Below are 27,185 nucleotides of genomic sequence, written 5' to 3'. Positions count from 1 at the left end.
AGTCCCCACGCGGCAAACTCAGCGACGATCTTTAAGCACTGGCTGGCGTGTTTTAAAGGCTACCTGGAGACGGCTGAAGGCACACCCTCGGGGAGCAGAAACTGCACGTCCTGCACTCAAGGGTAAGCCCAGAGATCTACACCCTCATCAAGGACGCGGAAGACTTTGATGCAGCAATCGAACTTTTAAAAGGACACTATATTCGCCCAGTAAACCAGGTCTACGCTCATCAGCAGCTGGCAAGAAGATGACAAACCCCCCAGGGAATCGTTGGAGGAATTCTACCGCGCGCTACTGGTTCTGGGCAGAAGCTGTGGCTGCCCGCAAGTTTTGGCGAGCGAGCACACGGAACTCCTAGTCCGGGACGCCTTTGTAGCAGGTATGAGTTCTTCACCAATCCGCCAGCGTCTTTTAGAAAAAGCCACCCTGGGACTTAGGGAGGCACGAGCCCTTGCAGGGTCCATGGACGTGGCCTCCAGAAACGCACGAGCCTACGTGCCCGACCGTGCGGCGGCCCCCTGGGCAGCGTGAAATCCCACAGCGGCCGACCCAGAGACCTTCTCCGTAGGCCTGCGCTGTAAGGCGGCCGGCCAACCCCGATGGGCCCCGTTGTTTCTTTTGTGGGCAGGCAAAGCACCCCCGCCAGCGCTGCCCAGCCCGCACATCCATCTGCAAGGGATGCGGCAAAAAGGGCCATTTCGTGGGGGTCTGCCAGGCACGAGCGGTGGCCGCGGTCTCCAGCGACGACTCCGGACCGCGACAGCGAACTTCTCCACGGGCCCCGTGCGGCCAGCGGTCGCCGCCATCCCCATATCCAAGGGCCACGTGCGGACGCCGGGTGCCGCCATCTTGTCCCTCGGACACCACACTGGAAGTATGGGCGCCGCTATTTTGTACACCCCCGGCCACCATGTGCGACCAATGGGAGACGCCATCTTGGATGGGGCCCCAGGAACCCAGCTCGGCCGACCACGCACTGCCTGAACAAAATCCACAACTATTGCGTCTGGCCTCGGTGACTCTGGACCAAACTCGACCTCGAACACGCTCAACAGCAACGACGACTGTCTTCATCAACGGCCGCGAGACGTCCTGCCTGATCGACTCTGGGAGCACGGAGAGCTTTATACACCCCGATACAGTAAGGCGCTGTTCCCTCCTTATCCACCCTGTTAATCAAAGGATCTCACTGGGTGAATACTACTGGGCCGCCAATATCTCAATGGTGTGTAAGTGGATGGGAGAAGGGGAGGGAGCGGCGTGGAAGAGATTGGAGATGGCGTCCTGCAAAGGAACCAGCTTACAAGCACTGGTGACGGCGCCGTTGCCGTTCTCTCCGAAGAAATACACCCTCCAGTGGTGGTGGCAACGCTAAAAATTTGGGGGCAGTGGAGACGACATAGGGGAAGGACAGGAGCCTCGGTGCGGTCCCCGATAAGAAATAATCATAGGTTTGTCCCGGGGAGGATAGATGGGGGATTTGGAGCATGGCAGAGAGCTGGGGTTGTGCAACTCAGAGATCTGTTCGTAGACGGGATGTTTGCGAGTCTGGGAGCGCTGACGGAAAAATATGGGTTGCCCCAAGGGAATGCATTTCGGTATATGCAACTGAGGGCATTTGCGAGGCAACGGGTGAGGGAATTCCCGCAGCTCCCGACGCAGGAGATTCAAGACAGAGTGATCTCAGGGACATGGATGGGGGATGGTAGGATGTCGGATATATACAGGGAAATGAGGGATGAGGGGGAGATCATGGTGGATGAGCTGAAGGGGAAATGGGAAGAAGAGCTGGGGGAAGAGATTGAGGAGGGGCTGTGGGCTGATGCCCTACGTAGGGCAAACTCGTCGTCCTCGTGCGCCAGGCTAAGCCTGGTGATACAGTTCAAGGTTTTGCACAGGGCGCATATGACCGGAGCAAGGCTCAGTAAATTTTTCGGGGTAGAGGATAGGTGTGGGAGATGCTCAAGAAGCCCAGCAAACCACACCCACATGTTTTGGTCATGTCCGGCACTGCAGGGGTTCTGGGTGGGGGTGGCAAAGGTGCTTTCGAAGGTGGTGGGGGTCCGGTTCGAGCCAGGCTGGGGGTTGGCTATATTTGAGGTTGCAGAAGAGCCGGGAGTGCAGGAGGCGAAAGAGGCTGATGTCTTGGCCTTTGCGTCCCTAGTAGCCCGGCGAAGGATATTGCTTATGTGGAAGGAAGCCTTTCCCAGGAAGTCCTCCTCCGGGACCTCGCTCCCGACTTGGCTGGCAACACCCGGATCCATCCTGCTCCGAAATCACGTGCGGGCGCACAAGTCGGACCCGTTGGTCGAGAGAGTCCATCTGCTACATGCTAACCCCCAATACGCCATCTGCTACATGCTAACCCCCAATACGTGGCGTTCCCTGACGGCCGACAAGATACGGTCTCCCGACGGGACCTGGCGCCCGCCGGAATCCCACGTACATCCCAGCCACCAGTCCCACCCAACGACGCCCCCTATGGGCGCCCCCTTCCCGGGTCAGCCGTATTTCCCACCTGCGCCATCTAGGGGCGACGAAGCTGCCATGGAGGCTGAAGCCACGCTCCCGGAGTCGCAGACGCCCTAGCCCCCACCGGAGGCACCACCGAGGCTCAGACGAGGTCATAGAGGACGACCAGGGCGCCCGACCGACTGATTGCAACATTTTAACTGATCTGTAAATATTAAACATTGAGTGTACATGTCTGCCATACTTGTAAATAATCACTAAACACTGGAAGGAGGTATCACGGTAACTGATTATACCATATTGTTACATCTTGTAGTTGCTGACCACCACCCCCGCTGGACTCTTTTTTTAACAGGGGGTGAATGTGGTATTATCAGGTATTACGGTACCTGAGAGGCTGAAGTGCCATTAAACCTAGGGGTTTTACCATTGGCTGTAGAGTGTGGTAGCTCCGCCCCGATAGGCAGGGTATAAGAACTCGTGCTGTCCCAGCAGCCCTCATTCTGTACCTGAGCTGCTGGGGAATACTTCTAGCTTATTAAAGCCTTCAGTTGCACTACAACCTTGTTTTAGTAGTTATTGATCGTGCGTCACAGGGTCCCAGGTTCGATTCCCGGCTTGGGTCACTGTCTGTGTGGAGTCTGCACTTTCTCCCCGTGTCTGCGGGGTTTCCTCCGGGTGCTCCAGTTTCCTCCCACAAGTCACGAATGATGTGCTGTTAGGTGAATTGGACATTCTGAATTCTCCCTCTGTGTACCCCAACAGGCACCGGAGTGTGGCGACCTGGGGCTTTTCACAGTAACTTCATTGCAATGCTTAAAATTTTTTAAAAAAAATTTATTCAAATTTTCACAAAATATCAACAACAAAATACAGAAAGAAAAGAACAACCCCTCCCCGCATACATAAATAATAAATTAACAGCCATCATCAACGCAAAAGCAAATATACACGCCCACTCAAGAAAAACGAGCCCCCCCCCCCAGTTGCTGCTGCTGACCATCTTCTAATGCTCTAGCAGGAAGTCTAGGAACGGTTGCCACCGCCTGAAAAACCCTTGCACCGATCCCCTTAAGGCGAATTTCACCCTCTCCAATATGATAAACCTCGCCATATCATTGATCCAGGATTCCACGCTTGGGGGCCTCGCATCCTTCCACTGAAGAAGAATCCTTTGCCGGGCTACCAAGGACGCAAAGGCCAGAATATCGGTCTCTTTCGCCTCCCAACTCCTCTGCCACCTCAAATATTGCGAGCCCTCAGCCCGGCTTGACCTTGGAACCTACCACCCTCGACACCGTCCTCGCTACGCCCTTCCAAAATTCCTCCAGCGCTGGGCGCGCCCAGAACATGTGGGTGTGGTTTGCTGGGCTACTTCATTGCAATGTTAACGTGAGCCTACTTGTGACAATAATAAAGATCATTTATTATTTATATGGACCAAATAAATAAGTCACAACTTCTGTGAATCAACAAGAAACAAAACCAAGGGCTAAATTCTCCACCTCACAACACCACAAATGCAAACTGTGATCGAGGGAGGAATTAGGCATCCAGCCAAAATCAAGGTCCGCGCCCGGCACCAAACTGGATGCCATGCTCCAGTCCCTCGCTAGTGACGACAACGAGGTTCGTGCCCTGCACCGGCATGCAAAACCAGTATTTGCATTCATGTAGATGTGATTAGTGGGTTTGACCCACTTTGCTCTGGGCCTCTGCGATTCTCCACCCCTCTCCGATGGAAGTCACGCGGGTTTGACGGGTATTTTCAAGTGGGGACTGGGTGCCATAGCTGTTTGGGGGGGGGGAAGAGAGAGAGAGAGAGAGAGAGAGAGAGAGAGAGAGAGAGAGAGAGAGAGAGAGAGAGAGAGAGAGAGAGAGAGGAGGTGGGCAAAGTTTGAAAAAAATGTTGGAAATTGTACTGCTTGCTGGGACCTGGCTGCCAGAGCTGGGGGAGTAGTGGGCAGTGACTTGCTTACAGCTCCGAGGATTCCAGGTGCCCCCTTGGGATTGGCCTGGCTCAGGCTGCCATTGCTGCAGTATTTGTTTTAAACTCACCCATTTGGAATAAGGTCCCTGGTTGCTCACTCTGCTGACTGCTCCCTGTGTCCTGTAAATGTTCACAGAGCCTCTGTTGGGAGTCCTCCCAGGTCACCTCTCTGGAAACCCTCAGACCCCAGCTGACCCATCAACGGGATAGATGCTGCCAAGCTCAATCAGTGGCCCACCAGGTGCTGGCTCACCTCAGTGCACTCATCAACCCTGTTATCATGGACGGGTGGCGAGGATAGAGGCTCCCCACATTACAGGGCTGGTGCGACTCACTGATGGGGACAGGGGTGCCGTGTGGAAGACCACATACTGGGGGAACGGCTGACCATGCACCAACCAGGGGCATCATTGAGCAGTGCATTGGCGTCTTAAAGATGCACTTCCGATGCTTGGGCCGCTCTGGTCGGGCGCTCCAATATAGCCCCAGGGGGGTCTCAAGCATCATGCAGGCCTGCTGAGTTCGGGATGGCACGGCAGGCAGCCCAACATGTGATCCAGGACCGCCGCACAGAGGGCAACCTGATCACCTCCAGATTTGCCAACTAAAAAGCTTGACCTTCGCCACCCTGTCTCACGTCTCCACACTCTTTCCCACCCCTTTTGAAGTGGTGCTCCCTTCCCGCATAGCTGCTCACATCCTTCCCTGTCTGAAAGGGGGTAAAGTTAATATACACAAGTAGTACGTAACCCAGCATACACCTTGTTCAATTATCAAGACCTACAGGATCAATAGCAAACAAACATAACCCTGAGTAACAGAGAACACATTTCTGGGTAGGGCACCAATGATAGTGAATTGTGCACTGAGCATGATGGGACATAAACCAACCAGACTTGGCCACATCCCTACAAAGGACAGACACATCCAGAATACACCTCCAAACAGCCTTGGCTAATTAGACAATGTTACTATAGTACCATTCAGAGACAGAAGTAAGATAAAGATGACTGTTTATACAAGGCATCAAGGACAGTTGATAAGAAGAGTCTGGGAAACATCGGAACACCATGAGTGAGGCCCTGCAGGTGCATGAGCTGGTCACGCAGCCCCAGGTTACCCCAAAGCAATTTTATTGGTCAATTTATGCAATTTGCAGCCACAAAGATTGGATCAAGTCCAGCTGAGGCAGGGCCGCTGAGTTTTGGAAATTGTACAACTGTTGAATCTAAAGCAAAGCAAGGTCGAGTCAATGTGCCCCAGATTGCTCCCTCATCGTACGTTGGCAACGAAAGAACATCTTTACCGGAGTTGCTGTCTCTGTGAGTCTGTATGTTAGCTGAGTTGTAATTAAGAGGAGGCTCCCTCACGTGGAAGCCAGCTCAACACTTAGCCTCTGAAAACACTTCTACACCGTCTCTCCTCCCTTCACTCCATCCCACCACCCCAACCTCCCCTCCAAGGGTCCGACCAGCATCACTACAATGTGTTAGGCCTGGGCAGGCAGTATCAGCAGATTTTGTGCATGGGATGGAGGATGATGAGAACTCGCTAATTATGTTGCTCCTCATCGTTTGACAAAGTCTGACTCCTGCCTTCAGGATCACCTCCCATTGTCCGTCCGAGTGATCCCTGTATGTGTGCTGGTCAATCCATCTCACAGGCCCATATATTCTTTGGGGTGGTGGTGGTGGTGGGGGGGGGATCCCAGGTGGAACTTTCAATTGTCCTGGAGCCCCTGCCCCATTAAGTCCTCCCACACACTACAGCCAACCTCCAAACTTCCCCTGTGGGAGGCACCAGCACATGCCCCATCACTTCCTCCTGACTCAGGCTGCTCAAGGGCCCTTGTGCTACTCCATGGAACGGAAGTGAGAGAGCTCCAGAGACTTCTAGATTCACCTGGCACTGCCACTCCTAGAGGCCTGCTTTTATCTCAATGCCCTCAACCATGGAGCATAGAGACTGGGACATGCCACTCAGCGAGTGAGTGAGTCTCTGTGCCACGGTCATGTCCCTCTGTGACTGGCCAAGTTCAGTAAGCGCCCAGCCAATGCTCTCAACGCCCTCAGCCTTGACCTTTGTGACTGGGCCAAGCTATGGAGCTCCGCAGCAACGTCCATGTGGGCCCGGGCCACGGCTGCCAGTGACTGGGCTCCCCTGTCCTGAGCCTCAGTCATTGCCCCAAACCTTGGGCACCATGACCCATGTCTGTGATTTTTTGAGCCAATGCTTCCACAGCGAATGCCACCCGTTCAGTGTTGGCCTGGGTACCATGCATTGTCGGCACCATCTCCTGCACCTCAAGGCAATTGGACTCCTCCAAATGCACCTGCAGGCACGGGAAAGTTGCTGACACCCCCTCCTGCAGATCCTGGCTCTGTATCTGCATCTCCACCAGTGACGGGATCATACTTTCCAGAAACCTGTCCAGACTACAGCTGGTTCCTGGGATCGGGCAGCCCTCCAACTGTAAGCTCCCTCTGAAGTCCCTAACTTCACCTGATGTCTGCAGCATGTGTGATGTGAGCACCACATAGTGACCCAGGAGTCTCTTCACTAAAATACTCCACCGAGGTGATATGCTTTCACTGGTGGAGGGTGCGGTGCAGGTGAATACAGTGCCAAGAAGTCAGTGTCATCCCGGACTGGTTCACCGGGGTGTACTGGGGGCAACGTAACCCAGACGGGCCAGCCTGGCCTGTTGGTGATTCTGTCTGGTGATTCTGCAAGACAAAAGTCAAGAAACATGGTGAGACCTTGGGAAGGAGTGGTCTGGAGGAGAGGAGTGACTCACTTCCTATAAGGACATAATGTTGCATTGGGGCTCACTTTGTTTTCACATGCGCACCTCCGCCTCAGGGATGGCCCTCTCTTGCACCACTCCCCTCGGCCACCTCTGCCAAGGCCCCGTTAATGACTGCGGGTAGCCTCCTGCCCACCCGGGATGAGGGTATCCCACCTTTCCTCCACCGCATCCAACATCCTCTCAAGCTCTGCGCCCCCGAAGCGTGGTGCTGCTCTTTGTGGAGCCATCTTCTTGTCTGGAATGAGAGTGTGTGGGAGTAGAGTGCTTATACCAGCCCCAATTCCGGCCCCAGCGAATCCGACGTCAGCGGGAATGAGAGTTGCCCTAAATTCATGCGGACAGAATGCTGGCCCATTAGCATGTCCTGAATTGCTCCGGAAATAGCGCTCCCAACGGGAACCCGAATCAAAAGTAATTCAAATCAGACATCAACACTCAAATCTCCCAAACGGAGAATCGCACCCAGGTTTTTCAGCAAGCTCTTCAAGCTAGAGAAAAATATGACAAACTTTATTTTTTAATTCATTCATGGATGTGGACCTGCATTTATAAGTCATCCATAATTATCCTGCCGAAGGTGATGGTGAGTTGCCTTCTTAAATATATTTTGTGGTTTGCTAGGCCATTGCTGAGGACGGTTAATTATTAACCACATTTCTGTAATATAATTCAAATAACACTGACAAAAGAAAGAAGGGAAGTGGGGACTTTCCCCCCCTCTCAATGACGTATGATGACTCGAATGCACTGCCTGAACAAGTGGTGGAGCATATTCTAGATTAACATTAAAAAGGATATAGGATTAGTCCTGGAATTGGAAAAACCTGTAGGTTTAGGGCGTAAAAGCAGAAGACGTGGATGAACTGAATAATTATTTCAAAGAGCCAGCACAGAAACAATGATCTGAATGAGAGGAGACCATTGTATTGTAGTGTAGGGATGAACATTCAATGTATTTTGAAAAGATCTTGCAGGCACATACAAAATCACATTACCAAAATATTACCATCAGAATTCCCAAAGGTTCTTTGTATACAATATTACATTGTGGTCTTGCTAAGTGCTTGTAAAAAACAATGTTATTACTTTAACAGCTCAGGGTAACGACCCAATTGCTGCCTGAAACCTTTCAATGGACAGATCAATGTGTAATTGACCAAAAGGTTCCGGAGAACCACAAACCAGCTGCTACAAATGGCTCAAGGGCAGTGTCCTGCATTGCTCTGATCTTGTCCGGCGGGAAGAGCTCTCTTTAAAGCAGGAGGTAACTATAAAGAGTGATTGTGAGCTCCCTTACCTGTACATAATAGGTGCCCTTCAATTGAGCATACATCATTAAAAAGCAATAGTCCAGGTTCTGCTTTGTTCTCCATCTGAAATGAAAAGAAGATTCTTGTCTTTCTTTTCATATTGAGGTCAGCATTCTCTCTTCTGATGCACTCTGTGAACCCTACCTAGAGTAACTTACAGCAAGACTACAGATCTCAAAAGCAGAGAATGGTTTTGAAATATTTTGCAAATATCCACCCAATAGCTACTGTACGACTCCATTCATATCTGCTTTGATAACAAAGCATCCCAATTACAAGAGCAGCTCTCATTAATATTACGTGGTCACCAAGGTTCACAGAGGCGTAATACAGGTAAATCCCGTTTATACAAAATGGGCCAGGGCCGAGTTCATTCCACGAAAAAGGATTTTCCTTGACAGCGGTATTGTAGTAGTTGGGGGAGAATCGGATGTGGTGAGAGCAACACTGTGTGGGGACAGTTTGGACAGGACAGGTGATGTTTGGCTGAGTGGGATGGCTTTTGTGAGGGGAAGGAGATCCTGCCCATAAACCATGGAAGGGCTGGAGTATTAATAAATGTATCCTTTCTGAGCAAACAGGCATCTTCGAGTGTGTTATGGAGTAGAGCGGTGGTCAGGATGGCAGTTAATGGCAGAATTAAAGGCAATAGGGAAGCAAATGCCAGTTCCTAAATTTTTTAAAATAAATTTAGAGTGCCCAATTATTTTTTTCCTAATTAAGGGGCAATTTTAGCATGACCAATCCACCTACCATGCACATCTTTTGGGTTGTAGGGGTGAAGCCCACGCAGACACGAGGAGAATGTGCAAACTCCACATGGACAATGACCCAGGGCCAGGATTGAACCCAGGTCCTCAGCGCTGTAGGCAACAGTGAACATACTGTGCAGGAGGCCATTCGGCCCATCGAGTCTGCACCAACCCACTTAAGCTCTCACTTCTACCCTATCCCCGTAACCCAATAACCCCACCCACCCTTTTTGGTCACTAAGGGCAATTTATCATGGCCAATCCACCTAACTTGCACGTCTTTGGACTGTGGGAGGAAACCGGAGCACCCAGAGGAAACCCACGCAGACACAGGGAGAACTTGCAGACTCCGCACGGACAGTGACCCAGCAGGGAATCAAACCTGGGACCCTGGCGCTGTGAAGCCACAGTGCTGACCACTGTGCCACCATGCTGCCCACCAGTTCCTAAATTATGGCAAAGATAGAAGGCACCTACTTACACCAAATCATGTAGATATATTGTGCCCAAGAGTTCTGCATTTTGTCAGTTTGAAGTTGCATCTTCCCTGTAAAAGCCAATTCCTACAGTAACAATACCATCTATGTGCTATCATCACTTTAATGATTGTTTTGGCAAGGCAAATGCTCCTAAACTCTCTGCATTAAGTTCAACAGTGAAGCTGACAGCCTCTCACATATTTTTAAAATGCATTTTAGCCTATGACTTGAATGTTTCAGGCTAATCGACCCTGTCAGCACTATGATATCTGAATGGCCATGAATTAAGAGAGGGGAATGTGCATCGAGACCTGGGTGTCCTCGTACACCAGTCGCTGAAGATAAACATTAAGGTGCAGCAGACAGTAAAGAAGGCAAATGGTATGTTGGCCTTCATAGCGAAAGGATTCGAGTACAGGGGCAGGGATGTCTTGCTGCAATTATACAGAACCTTGGTGAGGTCACACCTGGAATATTGTGTGCAGTTTTGGCCTGCTTGTCTGAGGAAGGATGTTCTGCCTCTAGAGGGCATGTGGAGGAGGTTTACCAGACTGATTCCTGGGATAGCAGGACTGTTGTATGAGGAGAGATTGAGTCGGTTAGGATTGTATTCATTCGAGTTCTGAGGAATGAGGGGGAATCTCATAGAAACCTATAAAATTCTAACAGGACTAGACAGGGTAGATGAAGGAAGGATGTTGCCGATGGTGGGGTGTCCAGAACCAAGGGTCATAGTCTGAGGATATGGGGTAGATCATTTAGGACAGAGATGAGGAGCAATATCTTCACCCAGAGAGAGTGTGAGCCTGTGGAATTCATTACCACAGGAAGTAGTTGAGGCCAAAACACTGGCGGCGGGATTCCCCCTCCGGAGACTAAATGTTGACGCCGGGCAGGATTCGTGGGCTTCCGCGACAGCAAAACTACGCCGCACCTGGGCCGATTCAGCGACCATGGAGGGGCTAGCACCGGCGCCACGTGCAACACAATTGCTTCCAATGAGAAATGGTGCAAAATTCGCCGGGTCCGTGACTGACACTCAGAAGGCTGACAAGCTGCAGCCGCATATATACATTACACACTCCACACACAAGTCATGGGCGGCACTGTAGCACAGTGGTTAGCACTATTGCTTCACAGTGCCAGGAGCCCTCGCTCAAAGGACTCCACATCAAGATAAGTAACCCTTGTTATCAACTTTATACACAGGTGATATTCAAAATGTATGGGTTGCTTAATTGGAAGGTAGAGTCAGGTTTCAGGAAACAAGTGAGATGTTGTACCTGTTAACCGTAAAGCTATTTCTTTGTTGCTAATGTGCTTAATTCTGTGTTCAAATTAAAGTTTGTTTTAATATAAAAGCTGTCTACTGGTCAGTGTTACCACTCCTGTGGTGCAATAACATTGCCTCACTGTTAGACCAAAAGCATACAGCTGGGTTCTAATCTGGGATCTTTTTAAAAAACAAATTTAGAGCACCCAATTATGTTTCCAATTAAGGGGCAATTTTAGTGGGCCAATCCACCTATCCTGCACATCTTTTGGGGTTGTGGGGAGTAAGACCTACGCAGACACGGGGAGAATGTGTAAACTACACACGTACAGTGTGGGGCCAGGATTGAACTCGGGTCCTAACCACTGCGCTACCATGCTTCCCTCATGCAGGATCTTAACCAAAATTGGAGTTCTGTTCTGGTCCCATAACATTTGACCACAGGCATTTTGCGTACTTCAAAGGGACTTTGTGTGTCAACAAGACCATTGTAGCATCAAACATGTTTTGTTATTCAGGTTTATAAGATGACCAGGGGAATAGATAGAGTAGACAGTCAGAGACTTTTTCCCCGGGTGGAACAAACCATTACAAGGGGACATAAATTTAAGGTGAAAGGTGGAAGATATAGGAGGGATATCAGAGGTAGGTTCTTTACCCAGAGAGTAGTGGGGGCATGGAATGCATTGCCTGTGGAAGTAGTTGAGTCGGAAACATTAGGGACCTTCAAGCAGCTATTGGATAGGTACATGGATTACGGTAAAATGATATAGTGTAGATTTATTTGTTCTTAAGGGCAGCACGGTAGCATTGTGGATAGCACAATTGCTTCACAGCTCCAGGGTCCCAGGTTCGATTCCGGCTTGGGTCACTGTCTGTGCGGAGTCTGCACATTCTCCCCGTGTCTGTGTGGGTTTCCTCCGGGTGCTCCGGTTTCCTCCCACAGTCCAAAGATGTGCAGGGTAGGTGGATTGGCCATGATAAATTGCCCTTGGTGTTGGGTGGAGGTGTTGACTTTGGGTAGGGTGCTCTTTCCAAGAGCCGGTGCAGACTCAGGGAGCCGAATGGCCTCCTTCTGCACTGTAAATTCAATGATAATCTATGATTAATCTAGGACAAAGGTTCGGCACAATATCGTGGGCCGAAGGGCCTGTTCTGTGCTGTATTTTCTATGTTCTATGTTCATCTTAAAAACTGTGCGTAATTGTTAAGCTATGGGAGGATAAAGGAACATTGTGGTATAAAAGAACAATACAGCACAGGAACAACCCTTTTGGCACTCCAAGTCTGCACCGATCACGTGTCCTATCTAGACCAACCGCCTGTGTCCTTCTATACCCCATCTGTTCATGTGCCTATCCAGATAAGTCTTAAAGGTCACTAACGTATCTGCCTCAACCACCTCTCATGGCAGTGCATTCCAGGCCACCACCACCCTCTGAGTCAAAAATCTTCCTCCGCACATCTCCACTGAATCTTTCCCCCCTCACCTTGAACTTGTGCCCCCTTGTATTTGTCATTTCCGCCCTGGGAAAAAGCTGCCAACTGTTCACCCTATCTATACCCCTAATAATTTTATAAACTTCTATCAGGTCGCCCCTCAGCCTCCGTCTCTCTAGGGAGAACAATCCCAGTTTATTCAATCTCTCCTCATAGCTAATATCCTCCATACCAGACAACATCTTGGTAAACTTTTTCTGTACTCTCTCCAAAGCCTCCACGTCTTTCTGGTAGTGCGGTGACCAGAATTGGACACAGTATTCCAATGTTCTAAATAATTGTAACATAATTTTCAAGCTTTTATGCTTGATACTCCGTCCTATGAAGGCAAGCATGCCAAATGCTTTCTTTACCACCATTTCCATCTGTGCTGCCACTTTTAAGGATCTGTGGACCTGCACACCCAGATCTCTCATTGTCTCTATGCTCCTGATGGTTCTGCCATTTATTTTTTAGCTCCCACCCGAATTGGATCTACCACAATGTATCACCTCGCATTTGTCCGGGTTAAATTCCATCTGCCATTTCTCTGCCCAATTTTGCAGCCTATGTATATCCTGTTGTATTCTCTGACAATCTTCATCACTATCCGCAACTCCTGCAATCTTAGTATCATCTACAAACTTGCTAATCAGGCCCACTACGTTTTCTTCCAAGTCATTTATATATATTACAAAGAGCAGAGATCTCAGCACTGATCCCTGCGGAACATCACAAGTTACAAACCTCCATTCGGAAAAACACCCTTCCACTGCTACCCTCTGTCGCCTATGGCCAAGTCAGTTCTGGATCCATCCAGCTAGTTTCACCCCTGACCCCATGTGATCTAATCTTTTGCACCAGCCTGTCATGAGGGACTTTATCAAATGCTTTACTAAAGTCCATGTAGACGATAGCCACAGCCCTTCCCTCATCAATCATTTTTGTCACCTCCTCAAAAAATTGCATCAAATTAGTGAGACATGACCTCCCTCGTACAAAACTATGCTGTCTGTCGCTAATAAGACCATTCACTTCCAAATGTGCACAGGTCCTGGGCTGGATTCTCCGCACCGCCGCGCCACATTTCTGCTCCGACCAGCCGGCGGGATTCTCCGTTACGCTGGCCTGTCAATGGGGTTTCCCATTGTGGGGCAGCTCCACGCCATTGGGAAACCCCCTGGCGCCAGCAAAAGTGAGAATCCCGCCGGCAGAGAATCCCGCCCTATCTCTGAGAATCTTTTCCAACAATTTCACTATCACTGACGTCAAGTTCACCCAAATTATCCTTGCAACCCTTCTTAAATAACAGTCCAACATTGGCTGTCCTCCAATCCTCTGGGATCTCACTGAGGACACAAAGATTTCTGTCAGAGGCCCAGCGATTTAATCTCTTGTAATCTGGGATAGATGCCATCTGGCCCTGGGGATTTGGCTACCTTAATGTTTTTTAACACACCTAACGCTTCCTCCCTCGTAATAACGACCTGTTCTAAAGTGTTTATACATCCCTCTGAGACACCACCTATCATCCAATTTTTCCATGTTTAATAAAAATGTTTTCCACCGATCCTGGGACTGTTCCTCCATGTTTGATGAATAAAGTAAAAGTTACGGTTGTTTGAGCATGGGTTCTATTCTGGGATCTTCCCATCCAGTTAGAACATCAACTGGGATCGTAACACAACACCATCAAAAACAGTCTTGGACTTTTCATATACGAGTTTTAAAGAAAGCTGAGACGATGGTTTAAAACCGTGGGATGCTCAAAGGGGAGAATCTGATTCAATTTATAAACAACAAAGCATAGGATATAGAATTGCTGCTATTCAGAAAACATGCTGGGGAGGTTGGCCAAATTTGAAAGATATCGCTCCAAAGGGAATAAAAGACCAATTCAGACAATGCTATTTTGTGGAGATAAGAGGCTGGGATAAAAATGAGATTACTGGGGAGCTCGGCCTTGGAAATGGTGGGAACCAGTTATAGAGAAGAAAAAGCTATTGGAAGTGTTTCTCTGCACTAGCAATGTACAAAACCAACAATTATAATAAATTTGAGATGATATTTTGCAAAACTGACCAGACCACCAATAATAATGTGTGGGGCTCTTTTCTCTCGAAAATAAAAGACGAAGAGTGACTTAATAGATCTTTAAGTTTAAGAAACAATTTTGATAAGAGCAGAACTAGAAACAAGGATTTTCCTGTTAGGCTTAAATGGGGGGGGGGGGGGGGCAGCAGTGGTTCAAGGAGGCACCACCTTCTGAAGGGCAACTGGGGATGGGCAATAAATGTTAGCCGAGCCAGTGATACCCACATCTTGTAAATGAAAACAAAAGGCCGCACTCTGCAGTAATAGTCACCTCCCTATGATTTCCCTGAATTGGTCAATTAATGGCCAGAGGAGGGGTTCGCCATCCAATTAAAGATAGTGAGAGGGATCTCAAAGCTGGAGGCTAATAGGAGGTTCTCCAGTTTAGATACAACACAACAATGCCATGGCAGTGAGAGGGCACAACACACCCAAAATGCCCTCTCTCAACTCTTTTCAAGTAAAATATTTTAAAATGGTCTTTTGGTTCTGGGCTCCCATGGTGCCCTTCCAACAGGACCACTGGGCCGGCAACATTATTTTTAGCGCTCGCCTGCCGCTGTTCCCTGCCCCTGGACCAGTCAAAGAATTCCATATTTCTACTTGTGGGCAAGAGCAGAGCTAGGACCGTTATAGTCACTAATCAATGCAGTAGGGAATTCCAGAGAAAGCTCTTTACTCAGAGAGTGGTGAGAATGTAGAATTTGCTACCACAGGGAATAGCTCAGGCGAATAAAGAGATGCATTTAAAGGAAGCTAGATAAGCACGCAAGGGAGAAAGGAATCAAATGAAATGTCGATAAGAGTTAGATGAAGAAGGATGGGGGAGGCTCATGTGGTGCATCAACACTGACATTGAGAAGTTGTACTGAATGGTCTGTTTTTGTGCTGTTAATTACTTTGTAATGTCGCTGGAGGATTAACCCCTTAGTCTTCTTGAAGGAGAACAATTTCATCATTCTGAATTTAGAACATAGAACATACAGTGCAGAAGGAGGCCATTCGGTCCATCGAGTCTGCACCGACTCACTTAAACCCTCACTTCCACCCTATCCCCATAACCCAATAATCCCTCCTAACGTTTTTGGACACTAAGGGCAATTTAGTATGGCCAATCTACCTAGCCTGCACGTCTTTGGACTGAAAAATGAAAACGAAATGAAAATCGCTTATTGTCACAAGTAGGCTTCAAATGAAGTTACTGTGAAAAGCCCCTAGTCGCCACATTCCGGTGCCTGTTCGGGGAGGCTGGTACGGGAATTGAACCGTGCTGCTGGCCTGCCTTGGTCTGCTTTAAAAGCCAGCTATTTAGCCCAGTGTGCTAAACCAGTCCCTGTGGGACTGTTGGAGGAAACCGGAGCACCCGGAGGAAACCCACGCAGACACGGGGAGAACGTGCAGACTCCACACAGACAGTGACCCAATGGGGAATTGAACCAGGGACCCTGGTGCTGTGAAGTCACAGTGCTATCCACTGTGCTACCATGCTGCCCGAATTTGCACTGCTGATTTAAAGGCTGCATCAATCTCTATCCATAAACCTCCGGAGAGGAGATATAATGTTCAATATTTTGTTGATCTTGGCTCTGATTACCCTAAAGCGTATCGAGAGAGAGTTAAAAGAAAACCCTACACTGGCCATTTTTCTCTTTGCTGTTTGAAGGACCTTGCGGTGCACAAATTGGTTGTGTCATCCTAAATAAACAACATAGACTGCACGTCATAAAAATTCATTGGCCATGGAGTACTTTGGGACATCTGAGGGTATGAATGGCATGATTTAAGCAAGAGTTATTTTTCTTTCTTGGCTTCTCTCAATGCTTCAAAAGTAAAAGCAATGCGACATACCAAACACTAATTAAAATAATTCTTTACTGCGCATGTTAGAATGATTTTGGATCACATTAGGACTCCTCATCATATAAGAATTTCAAAATTAAATTAGCCAAGCATAACTAAGGAGTAGCCAATGGTTTCCGATATGAATGAGTTGTATTTACTTATTAAAATCTGATGCCATTGAATCCTTCTCCCATTTCTTTGCACATGTTTACAAAAGTTGCAACACATTCATTGGGTTCAACTGGATTTACCTGACCCGCTCTTTGGGATCGCCAAAGGTTTCTTTCAGATGGGAGAAATCAGGGTAGTAGTTCACCGAGGGGGCAATGACTTCAAGCAAACCTGACATAATTTCATTTGGAAATCTAGGGAGAAAGTGAAATTAAAACAATTAATGGTTGATCCGCACAGACAGGATTCATGGAGCCAAATTCCACAAAGGTTGCCAAGAGCCGCGGTGGCACCAAAGGTTACTACCAAGAACTATCTGACCACCCTCACCCCCCTCATTCCTCTGGCTCACCAGTTTCCAGTTCCCCTCTCCACCTTGTCCTGAAGGTGTCAAGCCCTTGCTGGAGTTTGGCTCTAGTCATCCTACGATGCCTCACCCAAAGCCCATTATATACGTGCAAGTCTTGAATATGAGCGAGGCTCATGGGGACCCAGCCAAAACCTTCTTTCAACCAGTGAGCATCAGCACATATATGCATTTAGAATCATACAGCACAGAATGAGGTTAATTTCCCCATCCCATCTGTGCTCATCTCTTTATCAGAACTATACAATCAGTGTCACTGCTGCACTCTTTCCTCATTGTCCTGCCAACTTGTTCTTTTCAAATATTTATCCAACTCCTTTTTGACAGTTACTGTTGACTCTGCTTCTCCCGCCGTTTCAGGCGATGCATTCTGGGTCATACAACTCACTGTGGAAAATAAACGCCCCTCATCTCTGGTACTTTTACCATAAATCTGTGTCGAACCTAAATCAAACCCTCCGTGCAAAGCTGGAGGAATTCCCTCCTCCAAACTAGAAACCTAGAAGATACTACAGTGGTGTCAAGCACGATCAGACGATGTTCAGCAAAGTTTGGGGGTCATTTCCCAGCCATGGTCTTGAGCCCTTAACTAGACCATCACGTCCAGTTACAGCATTGAAGAACCTTTTCACTATCATTAAACGAAGGTCCCATCTACACCAACTTCACTTTCCCACTTGTTCCCATATTCCCCAAATTCCCTCTATCTCAGTCTCGAATACACTCAATGACTGAACATCCAGTCTCTGAAGTTGACGGTTCCAAAAATTCATAACCCTCTGAAGAAGAAATGGCTGACCCCTTATCTTGAGGCTATAACCCTTGGTTTTAAAACTCTCTGGATGGGGGAAACAGTCTCTTGGCATCAAGTCCCCTGAAGAATTTTATACATTTCAATTAGATCATCTCGCATTCTCCTAAACCCCAGAACAAAGGCTCTATCGCTCCTCATGCAACAGTGCTCTCACCTCACGAATCAAACTTGTAAACCTCAGTGCATCCTTCTTAAGTGTATCCTTTTCTGGGACAGGACACCAAAACGGTACACGTTACTCTAAATGTGATCTTAGTAAAGCCCTATATAACTGCAGCAATACATACTCCAAAGCCCCTTAAATAAAACTGGACATACATTATGCTGTTCCACATTCCCTGAGGAAGGAGCAGTGCTCTGAAAGCTAGTGATTTGAAACAAACCTGTTGGACTTTAACCTGGTGTTGTAAGACTTCTTACATCCCCCACCAAAATGGATAATTTCACACTTCCCTACATTACACGCTCCATTTGCCACCTACTTGACCAATCATTAACATAGATTAACATAGAATTTACAGTGCAGAAGGAGGCCATTCGGCCCATCGAGACTGCACCAACTCTTGGAAAGAGCACCTTACCCCAGGTCAACACCTCCACCCGATCCCCATAATCCAGCAACCCCACCCAACACTAAGGGCAATTTTGGACACTAAGGGCAATTTATCATGGCCAATCCACCTAATCTGCACGTCTTTGGACTGTGGGAGGAAACCGGAGCACCCGGAGGAAACCCACGCAGACACGGGAGAGCGTGCAGACACAGACAGTGATCCAAGCCGGAATCGAACCTGGGACCCTGGAGCTGTGAAGCAATTGTGCTATCCACAATGCTACCGTGCTGCCCCAAGTAATTAAACCAAGTAATATTGCAGGGCTTTGCACTGCAAAAGAGGTTTTACAAAGATAGTACCAGAATTAAAAGATTAGAGATATTGGAAGAACTGAACAGTTTGAGGCATGAACATTTGTAAGCGACCAAATAAAAGTCTTCAAAATTATGAATGGTTTGGCACTGAGAGAGTTCTGGAGAGAATATTTCAACTTCTGGGAGAATCCAAAATGAAAAGTACAAGATAGGGCTGGATTATAAATCCGAGGGCACGCTTCCCACACCCCAGCGTACATTTCGGGGGTGGGCCCACCTACACCGTGGCAGCTTGCCTTGCTTCTAAGTTCTTGGGAATGGTCCTTTAATTAGCAGGAGGCAAGACTTCCGCCCACCTTCAGAACGAAGCCCCGAGTTGCCTGCCTAACAGAAGCTGGCAGCTCTGCATGCAGTCAGTGCCAGAAGGAACGATTGACACTGATGGTGCTGCAGGTCAGCCAAGGAGGTGGCATTCAATGATGGGCCCAGACAGGGTGGCACAGTAGCACAGTGGTTAGAACGGATGCATCAAGGCTCCAGGGTTCCAGATTTGATTCCGGCTTGGGTCACTGTCTGTGCAGAGTCTGTACATCCTCCCCGTGTGTGCGTGGGTTTCCTCTGGGTGCTCCGGTTTCCTCCCACAGTCCAAAGATGTGCAGGTTAGGTGGATTGGCCATGATAAATTTGCCCTTAGTGTCCAAAACTGCCCTTAGTGTTGGGTGGGGTTACTGGGTTATGGGGATAGGGTGGAGGTGTTGACATTGGGTAGGGTGCTCTTTCCAAGAGCCGGTGCAGATTCGATGGGCTGAATGGCCTCCTTCGGCACTGTAAATTCTATGATTGTCAGAAAGGTGGACTGATTAACAATTTCAAACCAGGTCTAACAGGTTTAGTTTGCAATTGTTGAGCAACAAAGCAAAGTAACGTCTATGGCAAGACACCTCATACTTGGACCAAATTCAGTATCCTGCCTCATGTTGAAAGATTAAATAGTAAACAAAGCCCTGCCTGTTCTCTCAAGTGAAAGTAAAAGATCCCTTAGCATTACTTGGGATAGCAAGGGAGCTCCCCTGGTATCAACATTTATCCCTCAATCAACATCCCTTTAAACAAGTCCAAAGATGTGCATGTTAGGTGGATTGGCCATGATCAATGAGCGGGGTTACGGAGATAGGACAGGGAAGTGTAGAGTGCTCTTTCGGAGGGTTGGTGTAGACTCGATGGACCGAATGCCCTCCTTCTGCTCTGTAGGGATTCCAAGAAAACAGATGATCTGATCATCGTCACATTGCTGTTGTGTGAGTTGTTGTACATGTTGCTAACTTTTGGTTGGCTCTTAAATCGTAATTTGCTCTGTTTGTTTAACCTTTGCTCTAGAGTCGCCAGGTATCTTTATGATACCGCTACGAGGTTCAAGTTCAAGTAATGATCAATAACTCAACACACCAATTAGTAAGATTCAAATCAAAACACATTTGTTATACACAGTAAATCACTACTCATGCATAAACTCTACTTTCTAGACTATTCCTATCACTAAAAGGCCTATACTTAGCTTCAGAATTGGCCCACCAGATCAGGGGAACAAATGGCCTTTCGTTCAGGTCCTGAGTCTGCAGGATTCAAAAGCTGGTATGGACTGGTAGCTAGGAGCGCCTATCTCGTAGCGAGCGTTGACTTCTTAGATTATCATAGAATTTACAGTGCAGGAGGCCATTCGGCCCATCGAGTTTGCGCTGGCTCTTGGAACGAGCACCCTACCCAAGGTCAACACCTCCACCCTATCGCCATAACCCAGTAACCCCACCCAACACTAAGGGCAATTTTGGACACTAAGGGCAATTTATCATGGCCAATCCACCTAACCTGCACATCTTTGGACTGTGGGAGGAAACCGTAGCACCCGGAGAAAACCCACGCACACATGGGGAGAACGTGCAGACTCCGCACAGACAGTGACCTAAGCCGGGAATCGAACCTGGGACCCTGGAGCTGTGAAGCAATTGTGCTAACCACTATGCTACCGTGCTGCAGTTAGCTCTGCTGTCTCTCAGCGCCAGAGATCCGGGTTCAATTCCAGCCTTGGGTGACTGTCTGTGTGGGGTTTGCACTTTCTCCCAGTGTACATGTGTTTCCTCCGGGTGCTCTGGTTTCCTCCCACAGTCCAAAGATGTGCACGTTAGGTGGATTGGCCATGTTAAATTGCCCTTTAGTGTCCAAAGATGCACAGGTTAGGTGGGGTTACGGGGATAAGGCTGGGGAGTGGCCATGGTAGAGTGTTTATTTAGGGGATCGGTGTAGACTCGATAGGCTGAATGGTCATCAACTAGTCCTGCTACCCTAAAAGATTTCAGTATGCTGATCCATGATTGTTCATGCCCAATGCAACATAGTGTCTTACTTATGAACCACATGTGATCAACTAACAACAAAACTGTTAATCAAGCTAAATCAATTCCAACCATTTTCTGAATATTTTCTGTTGTCATTTTTCCCCTCACCTTTTTAAAATAAGTTTCTGTTGCATTATAAATGGTTAATTTGTAGATTGTTATTATTGCTTATAAAGTTGCCGTTTGTGCATTTTATTAACAACATTGATGTTGTATTTTCAGTTGCTCTCAAAAAGTTGACCTATAATTGTTTGTTTCACCAATTGCTTTCAGTAATCAGTAGAAAGATGGCCGATGGGTGGCATGGTGGTGCAGTGGTTAGCACTCCTGCCTATGGCGTTGAGGACCCAGGTTCAATCCCGGCCCCGGGTCCCTGTCCATGTGGAGTTTGCACATTCTCCCCATGTCTGCGTGGGTTTCACCCCCACGACCCAAAGATGTGCAGATTAGGTGGATTGGCTGCTAAATTGGCCCTTAATTGGAAGAAAAATAAGTGGGTGCTCTACAAATTAAAACTATTTAAAAAAAAGGAAGGTGACCGATGACTCAATCTGAGCATGGGCAAAATTTCACAACATGCTTCAATAGGATACTGGTAACGAAAGTGCCAAGCCAGCACCATTTATTTGTCTCATGGTGTTAAAGGGTTTTTTCAGATTGTTTTGGGGTTTTCTCTGTTGTTTTGACAAAAAGACAATTTTCTGCATTACTGTCTAAAGTTGGTGCTTTTAACACATGACAATTTCAGTTTGAGGCAACTAAATATGAATTCATTTTTAAATTATTCTCTGGATGAGAATAATAACCTGCAAGGGCAGGTTTTATTGTCTATTCCTAATTACGCTTGCAATGTGGTGGTTGGTCACTTTCTTGAACCACAACAGTCTGTGTAGCATAGACTATGTAGCGTAGGTGTGATACTGGCTGTTAAGTAGGGTGTTCCACAGTTTTAACCCAGTGACAGTGAAGAAACACTATATATTTCCAAGTTAGGATGGTGTACGTTTGGGGGAAATTGGAATCAGTGGTGCTCTGGTGCACCTACTGCCCTTATTGTTTTAGGCGACAAAGCTTGCCGGTTTGGAAGGGTTGTTGAAGTTGCTGCACTGCATTTTGCACAGAGTACATATGGGAGCCAAGGTGGTTGGTGATGGAGGGAGTAAATATTTATGGTCATGGATGAGGTGCAAGTCGAGGAGGTTGCTTTGTCCTGGATGATATTGAGCTTCTTGAGTGTTGCTGGAACTGCACTGATCCAGGCAAGTGGAGAGTATTCCATTACACTCCTGACTTGTGCCTCATAGGTACTTTGTGGAGTCAGGTGAGTTACTCACCACAGAATATCCATGCTCTGACCTGTTCTTGGAACTATAGAATTTATCTGGCTACATATAGCACATAACACCGTTTATGTATAATACTTTTTACAACCTCTGGATGTGCAGAAGTTCTCAATGACCAATGAAGAGCTTTTGGAAGTGTTCAAATGTACAGAAACACAATGGCCCATTTATGTATGTAGCCACCTGGGTTGGCCACTTCCCGACTTAAAATGGAGAACCGCAAAGGCTGAAGGGAAATTTAGCCAACACAGGCAAAGACTAGCAAATACAGAAATCATGTGTATTGAAACCTGTAAGAAACCAGACAGCACTGAAACCAGCAGCCATCTGCATAGTAATGAGCAATTCCAAGGCACAATTGCAACAGTTAAGGTGAATAAAGCCAAGCCAGACTCCTCGGCGCCAGCAGGAGCCAAGACAAAGGAAGGCCAACGGACATTTAGGGACCGCCCAACGATCAGGGAACAACTCCAGTATTGGAGAAATCAATCCAAGTGATCGGAACACAGTCCAATCACTTGGAACCAGGTACAGGGTCCGCCCCGAAGGGCGGGAAGCCCTGGGGACTATAAAGTAAAGCCCCCAAGTTCAAATCGTCCTTCTTTGGCAGGGTCACTCAGCAGCTCGAACCAACCCTTGACAGTGACCTGCCTCGCTGCTGCCAACCAATTAAGTCTCAAGTCTTGGCAGCACAGTAGTATTGTGGATAGCACAATTGCTTTGCAGCTCCAGGGTCCCAGGTTCGATTACGGCTTGGGTCACTGTCTGTGCGGAGTCTGCACATCCCGTGTGTGCGTGGGTTTCCTCCCGGTGCTCCGGTTTCCTCCCACAGTCCAAAGATGTGCAGGTTAGGTGGATTGGCCATGATAAATTGCCCTTAGTGTCCAAAATTGCCCTTAGTGTTGGGTGGGGTTCCTGGTAAATCTCTTCTACACCCTCTCCAAAGCCTCCACATCCTTCTGGTAGTGTGGCGACCAGAATTGAACACTATACTCCAAGTGTGGCCTAACTAAGGTTCTATACAGTTGCAACATTAATAGCGTTAGCATGGTGGCACAGTGTTTCATAGAATTTACAGTGCAGAAGGAGGCCATTCGGCCCATCGAGTCTGCACCGGCTCTTGGAAAGAGCACCCTACCCAAGCCCACACTCCCACCCTATCCCCATAACCCAGTAACCCTACCCAACACTAAGGGCAATTTTGGACACTAAGGGCAATTTATCATGGCCAATCCACCTAACCTGCACATCTTTGGACTTTACCAGGATGTTGCCTGGTATGGAGGGCATTAGCTATGAGGGGAGGTTGAATCAACTCGGTTTGTTCTCACTGGAACGACGGAGGTTGAGGGACAACCTGATAGAGGTCTACAAAATTATGAGGGGCATAGACAGAGTGGACAGTCAGAGATTTTTTCCCAGGGTAGAGGGGTCAATTATTAGGGGGCATAGGTTTAAGGTGCGAGGGGCAAGGTATTGAGGAGATGTACGAGGCAAGTTTTTTTTACACAGAGGGCAGTGAGTGCCTGGAACTCGCTGCCGGAGGAGGTGGTGGAAGCAGGGACGATAGTGACGTTTAAGGGGTGTCTTGACAAATACATGAATAGGATGGGAATAGAGGGATACGGATCCCAGAAGTGTAGAAGAATTTAGTTTAGATGGGCAGCATTGTTGGCGCAGCCTTGGAGGGCCGAAGGGCCTGTTCCTGTGCTGTACTTTTCTTTGTTCTTATTAAAAAAGCATATGGGTTCATTGGCTTAAAAATAGTGGCAAAGATTATAAAAGAAAGGAAGTTATGCTCAACCTTTATAAGTCACCTATTAGGCTCAGGTCGAGTATCAAGAAGTCTAGGCAGAGATGGGCCAGAGATTTACTAGAACGATAGGGATGAGTGGCTTCAGCTATGGGACTCGAAAAGTTGTGATTGTTCCCTTTGGAACAGGGGCGGGCAAGGGGAGATTTAATAGGAGGTATTCAAAATCATGAAGGGTTTTGATAGAGTTATTTACTCTATTTTCAATGCCAGGGGATCAGTAACCAGAGGAAATGAGTTAAAATCATAATTATGCAGTCAGTTATGACAATCTGGAACACAAGATCTGAAAGGTTGGTGGAACAAATTCAATGGTATTTCAAAAGGGAATTCAATAACTACTTTAAAAGGAGAAAATTGCAGAGCCAAGGGAAATGGCAGGGGAAGTGGAACTAATTGAATAAGCTCTTTCAAAGAGCTGGCACTGGTATAATAAGTCAAAGGGCTTCCGATCTGTACCTGATTCTACGTGAAATAAAAAGTCAACTTGTGTTATTTATGGGTTTGAATTTTGGGACATCATACCCAAACTAAATTTAAAAGTTACATTTCTGACTTAAGTACAGTTCCTGAAATTACTCTTAAATTGAGTTCACAACACATAAACAGGGATAATTCTATCCCTTTCTCCCTCGTGCTTTATTTAGCTTCCCCTTCAATGCATCCATGATATTGGTCTCAGATACTCCTGCAGTAATGACTTCCACATTCTCACTACTTTCTGGGTGGAGAAAGTTCTGTTGAGTTCCCTCTTGGATTTATTAGTAAATGTGACAACCTTTGACCCGGAAGTATCACACGTAAGACAAATTTGTAATTACATTAAAATATTTGTGTAATTGTTTTTTTAATGTTTGAAAATGAATCTGAAGAGTTTGTACCACTTGCAAGAGATCAACTTTATTTTCTGGCTAAGAAGAAACACTGGTCTATGTGACGTGGTGACCATTGACCTGGAAGCAGTACCAACATAAAGTAAGTTAAAATACAGAGGCCGTGTTACAGAGAGGCACAAAGAGGAAAGGGAAGTGCTGGAGAGCGAAGATGATCAGCAGGCAGAATCAGAGAGCTGCATTCCTGGATGGTCAGAAAGCATGGTTAGGAATGCTGCTGCTGTTTCATTTTCAGCTATACCATGCAAATGTAAAAGTGGGTCTGGTAGATCCATGCTACCAGGACTGAGAGGGGCTGAGAGTTGAGAAAGTTCAGGAAAGAAGTGCACCAATGTAGAAGATTGTGTGGGGGAAATATTGTTTACACGGATGCGGTTGCCCGTGGAGAATTGTCCTTGAAGGAAAGGCACGGAATTCTGCCCAAGAAAGGTCCGAGCTTGGAAGAACTTTATGGCTGAAATAGGTGCCATCTAGGCAAAGTGGACTGCCTAGAAAATCCACGAGTTCCATCTTTGTTATATTTGCTATTCCAGGTGAAATTGATAGTTCGTGTCAACAGTGATTTGCCGTGTTAATTTATGTTTAGAGTAAAGTCTGATTTGTGTTAGAGTAAAAGTTACAAAAAGTGAAATGTTGTTTAGTAATTTCTACATGTGTGGCTCATTCAGTAAATTTGGTTCTTTGGATTTATGGATCCCCACAGGGATCTTAACAGTAACTAGCTTATATTTATAGCCACTAGTACTGGTCTTGTCCACAAGTGGAAATATTCCCTCTACGTCTAATCCTATCCAATCCTTTCAAAGTCTTAAAGGCCTCCATCAGGTCCCCGTAATATCTGACGTACTCTGCATCTCACAGATTCCAACTTTGCCTTGGGTGGGGGGCGGTTCCACAACACTGTTCACAACCACAAAATACTCAAACTGCTTTCCAATTAAATAGGTACCTTTTGAAGTGTAGTCACTATTGCAATGTAATTGAACACAACAGCCAACTTGCACACAGCAAGGTCTCAGAAACAGTAACGTGGTAATTGTGGTGATATGCATCACTGTAAATATACAACGGGTTAATGTAAATACACTAAGACTAAGTAAACACTAGAGGGAGCACTAGAGACATCATGACATGCAGACATACAACTAATGAACACATAGAATAGGACACGGCCAATGGGCAGTCAAGACACCCAGATCCAGCAGAGCGCAGTAGAGCGGAGCTGCTGATTGGCTGTTGCAGGGGAAATTTGCATACGTGCATTGTGGTCATCCTAACTTGAAGGTGTACCTGAGCAAGAGACCATAGCTGTTCAAGTGAAGACAAGCATCCAGCAGAGGGCAGTAGAGCAGAGCTGCTGATTGGCTGTTACGGGGGAAATTTGCGTATGTGCATTGTGGTCATCCTAAATTGAAGGTGCACCTGAGCAAGAGACCCTAGCTGTTCAAGCGAAGACAAGCATCCAGCAGAGGGCAGTAGAGCGGAGCTGCCGATTGGCTGTTGCGGGGGAAATTTGCATACGTGCATTGTGGTCATCCTAACTTGAAGGTGGTTTGTGGAGGAGCTGGTGTCAAGTGACACTTAAACCCGAAACACTTCTTCAGTGTTTCCCTCCCTACCCCCTCCTCTAACCAAAAAAGACAACCGCTGTAAAGATCAAGAGGAAGGCTCGAAGGCAGGTAGAAGTAGAAAGAAGTTGACTTCCGGGTGCGGCTATGCAGAGCTAGGTCGCATATTCGGCAGCTCCTGCTTGGAACGGACTTTTGGGCTCTTTTACAGGGCCCCCACGGCATTTGTTTGACATTTCCCGGTGTGGGAAGAAGGCGGCAATATTCCCCCGACAGTGTCCCCCAGGAAGGGTATGTCTCTTGGTTGCCAGACACACGCAGAAACAGTGAAAGATTTGGCTGCAACTACAGGATAAACAGGGCCTCTTCCAGCATGCAGGCGGGGGAAGGGCAAGCTTAAAGCTGCAAGCTGACCTGAGGGCCTGTATCAAAGGTGAATTCTAGCAGCAGAGGGA

At 47.5% G+C, this 27,185-nt stretch overlaps 1 protein-coding gene across 1 annotated transcript in view; it reads right to left on the bottom strand.

Annotated features, from left to right (window-relative positions):
* The window catches only part of mgat4b (alpha-1,3-mannosyl-glycoprotein 4-beta-N-acetylglucosaminyltransferase B), a 452,622-nt gene that overhangs the window by 105,259 nt on the left and 320,178 nt on the right, over nucleotides 1–27,185 (bottom strand). Inside the window, exons 6-7 of the mRNA XM_072512689.1 lie at nucleotides 16,752–16,865; nucleotides 8,569–8,644 (exon numbers count right to left, since the gene is read on the bottom strand). Of these exons, the coding sequence (XP_072368790.1) occupies nucleotides 8,569–8,644; nucleotides 16,752–16,865 (190 nt within the window). The remainder of the gene's footprint in view (nucleotides 1–8,568; nucleotides 8,645–16,751; nucleotides 16,866–27,185) is intronic.

This window comes from Scyliorhinus torazame, chromosome 7 (assembly GCF_047496885.1).
Source record: "Scyliorhinus torazame isolate Kashiwa2021f chromosome 7, sScyTor2.1, whole genome shotgun sequence".
NCBI classification, from domain to species: Eukaryota; Metazoa; Chordata; class Chondrichthyes; order Carcharhiniformes; family Scyliorhinidae; genus Scyliorhinus; species Scyliorhinus torazame.
This window is presented reverse-complemented; position numbering and strand designations above follow the sequence as displayed.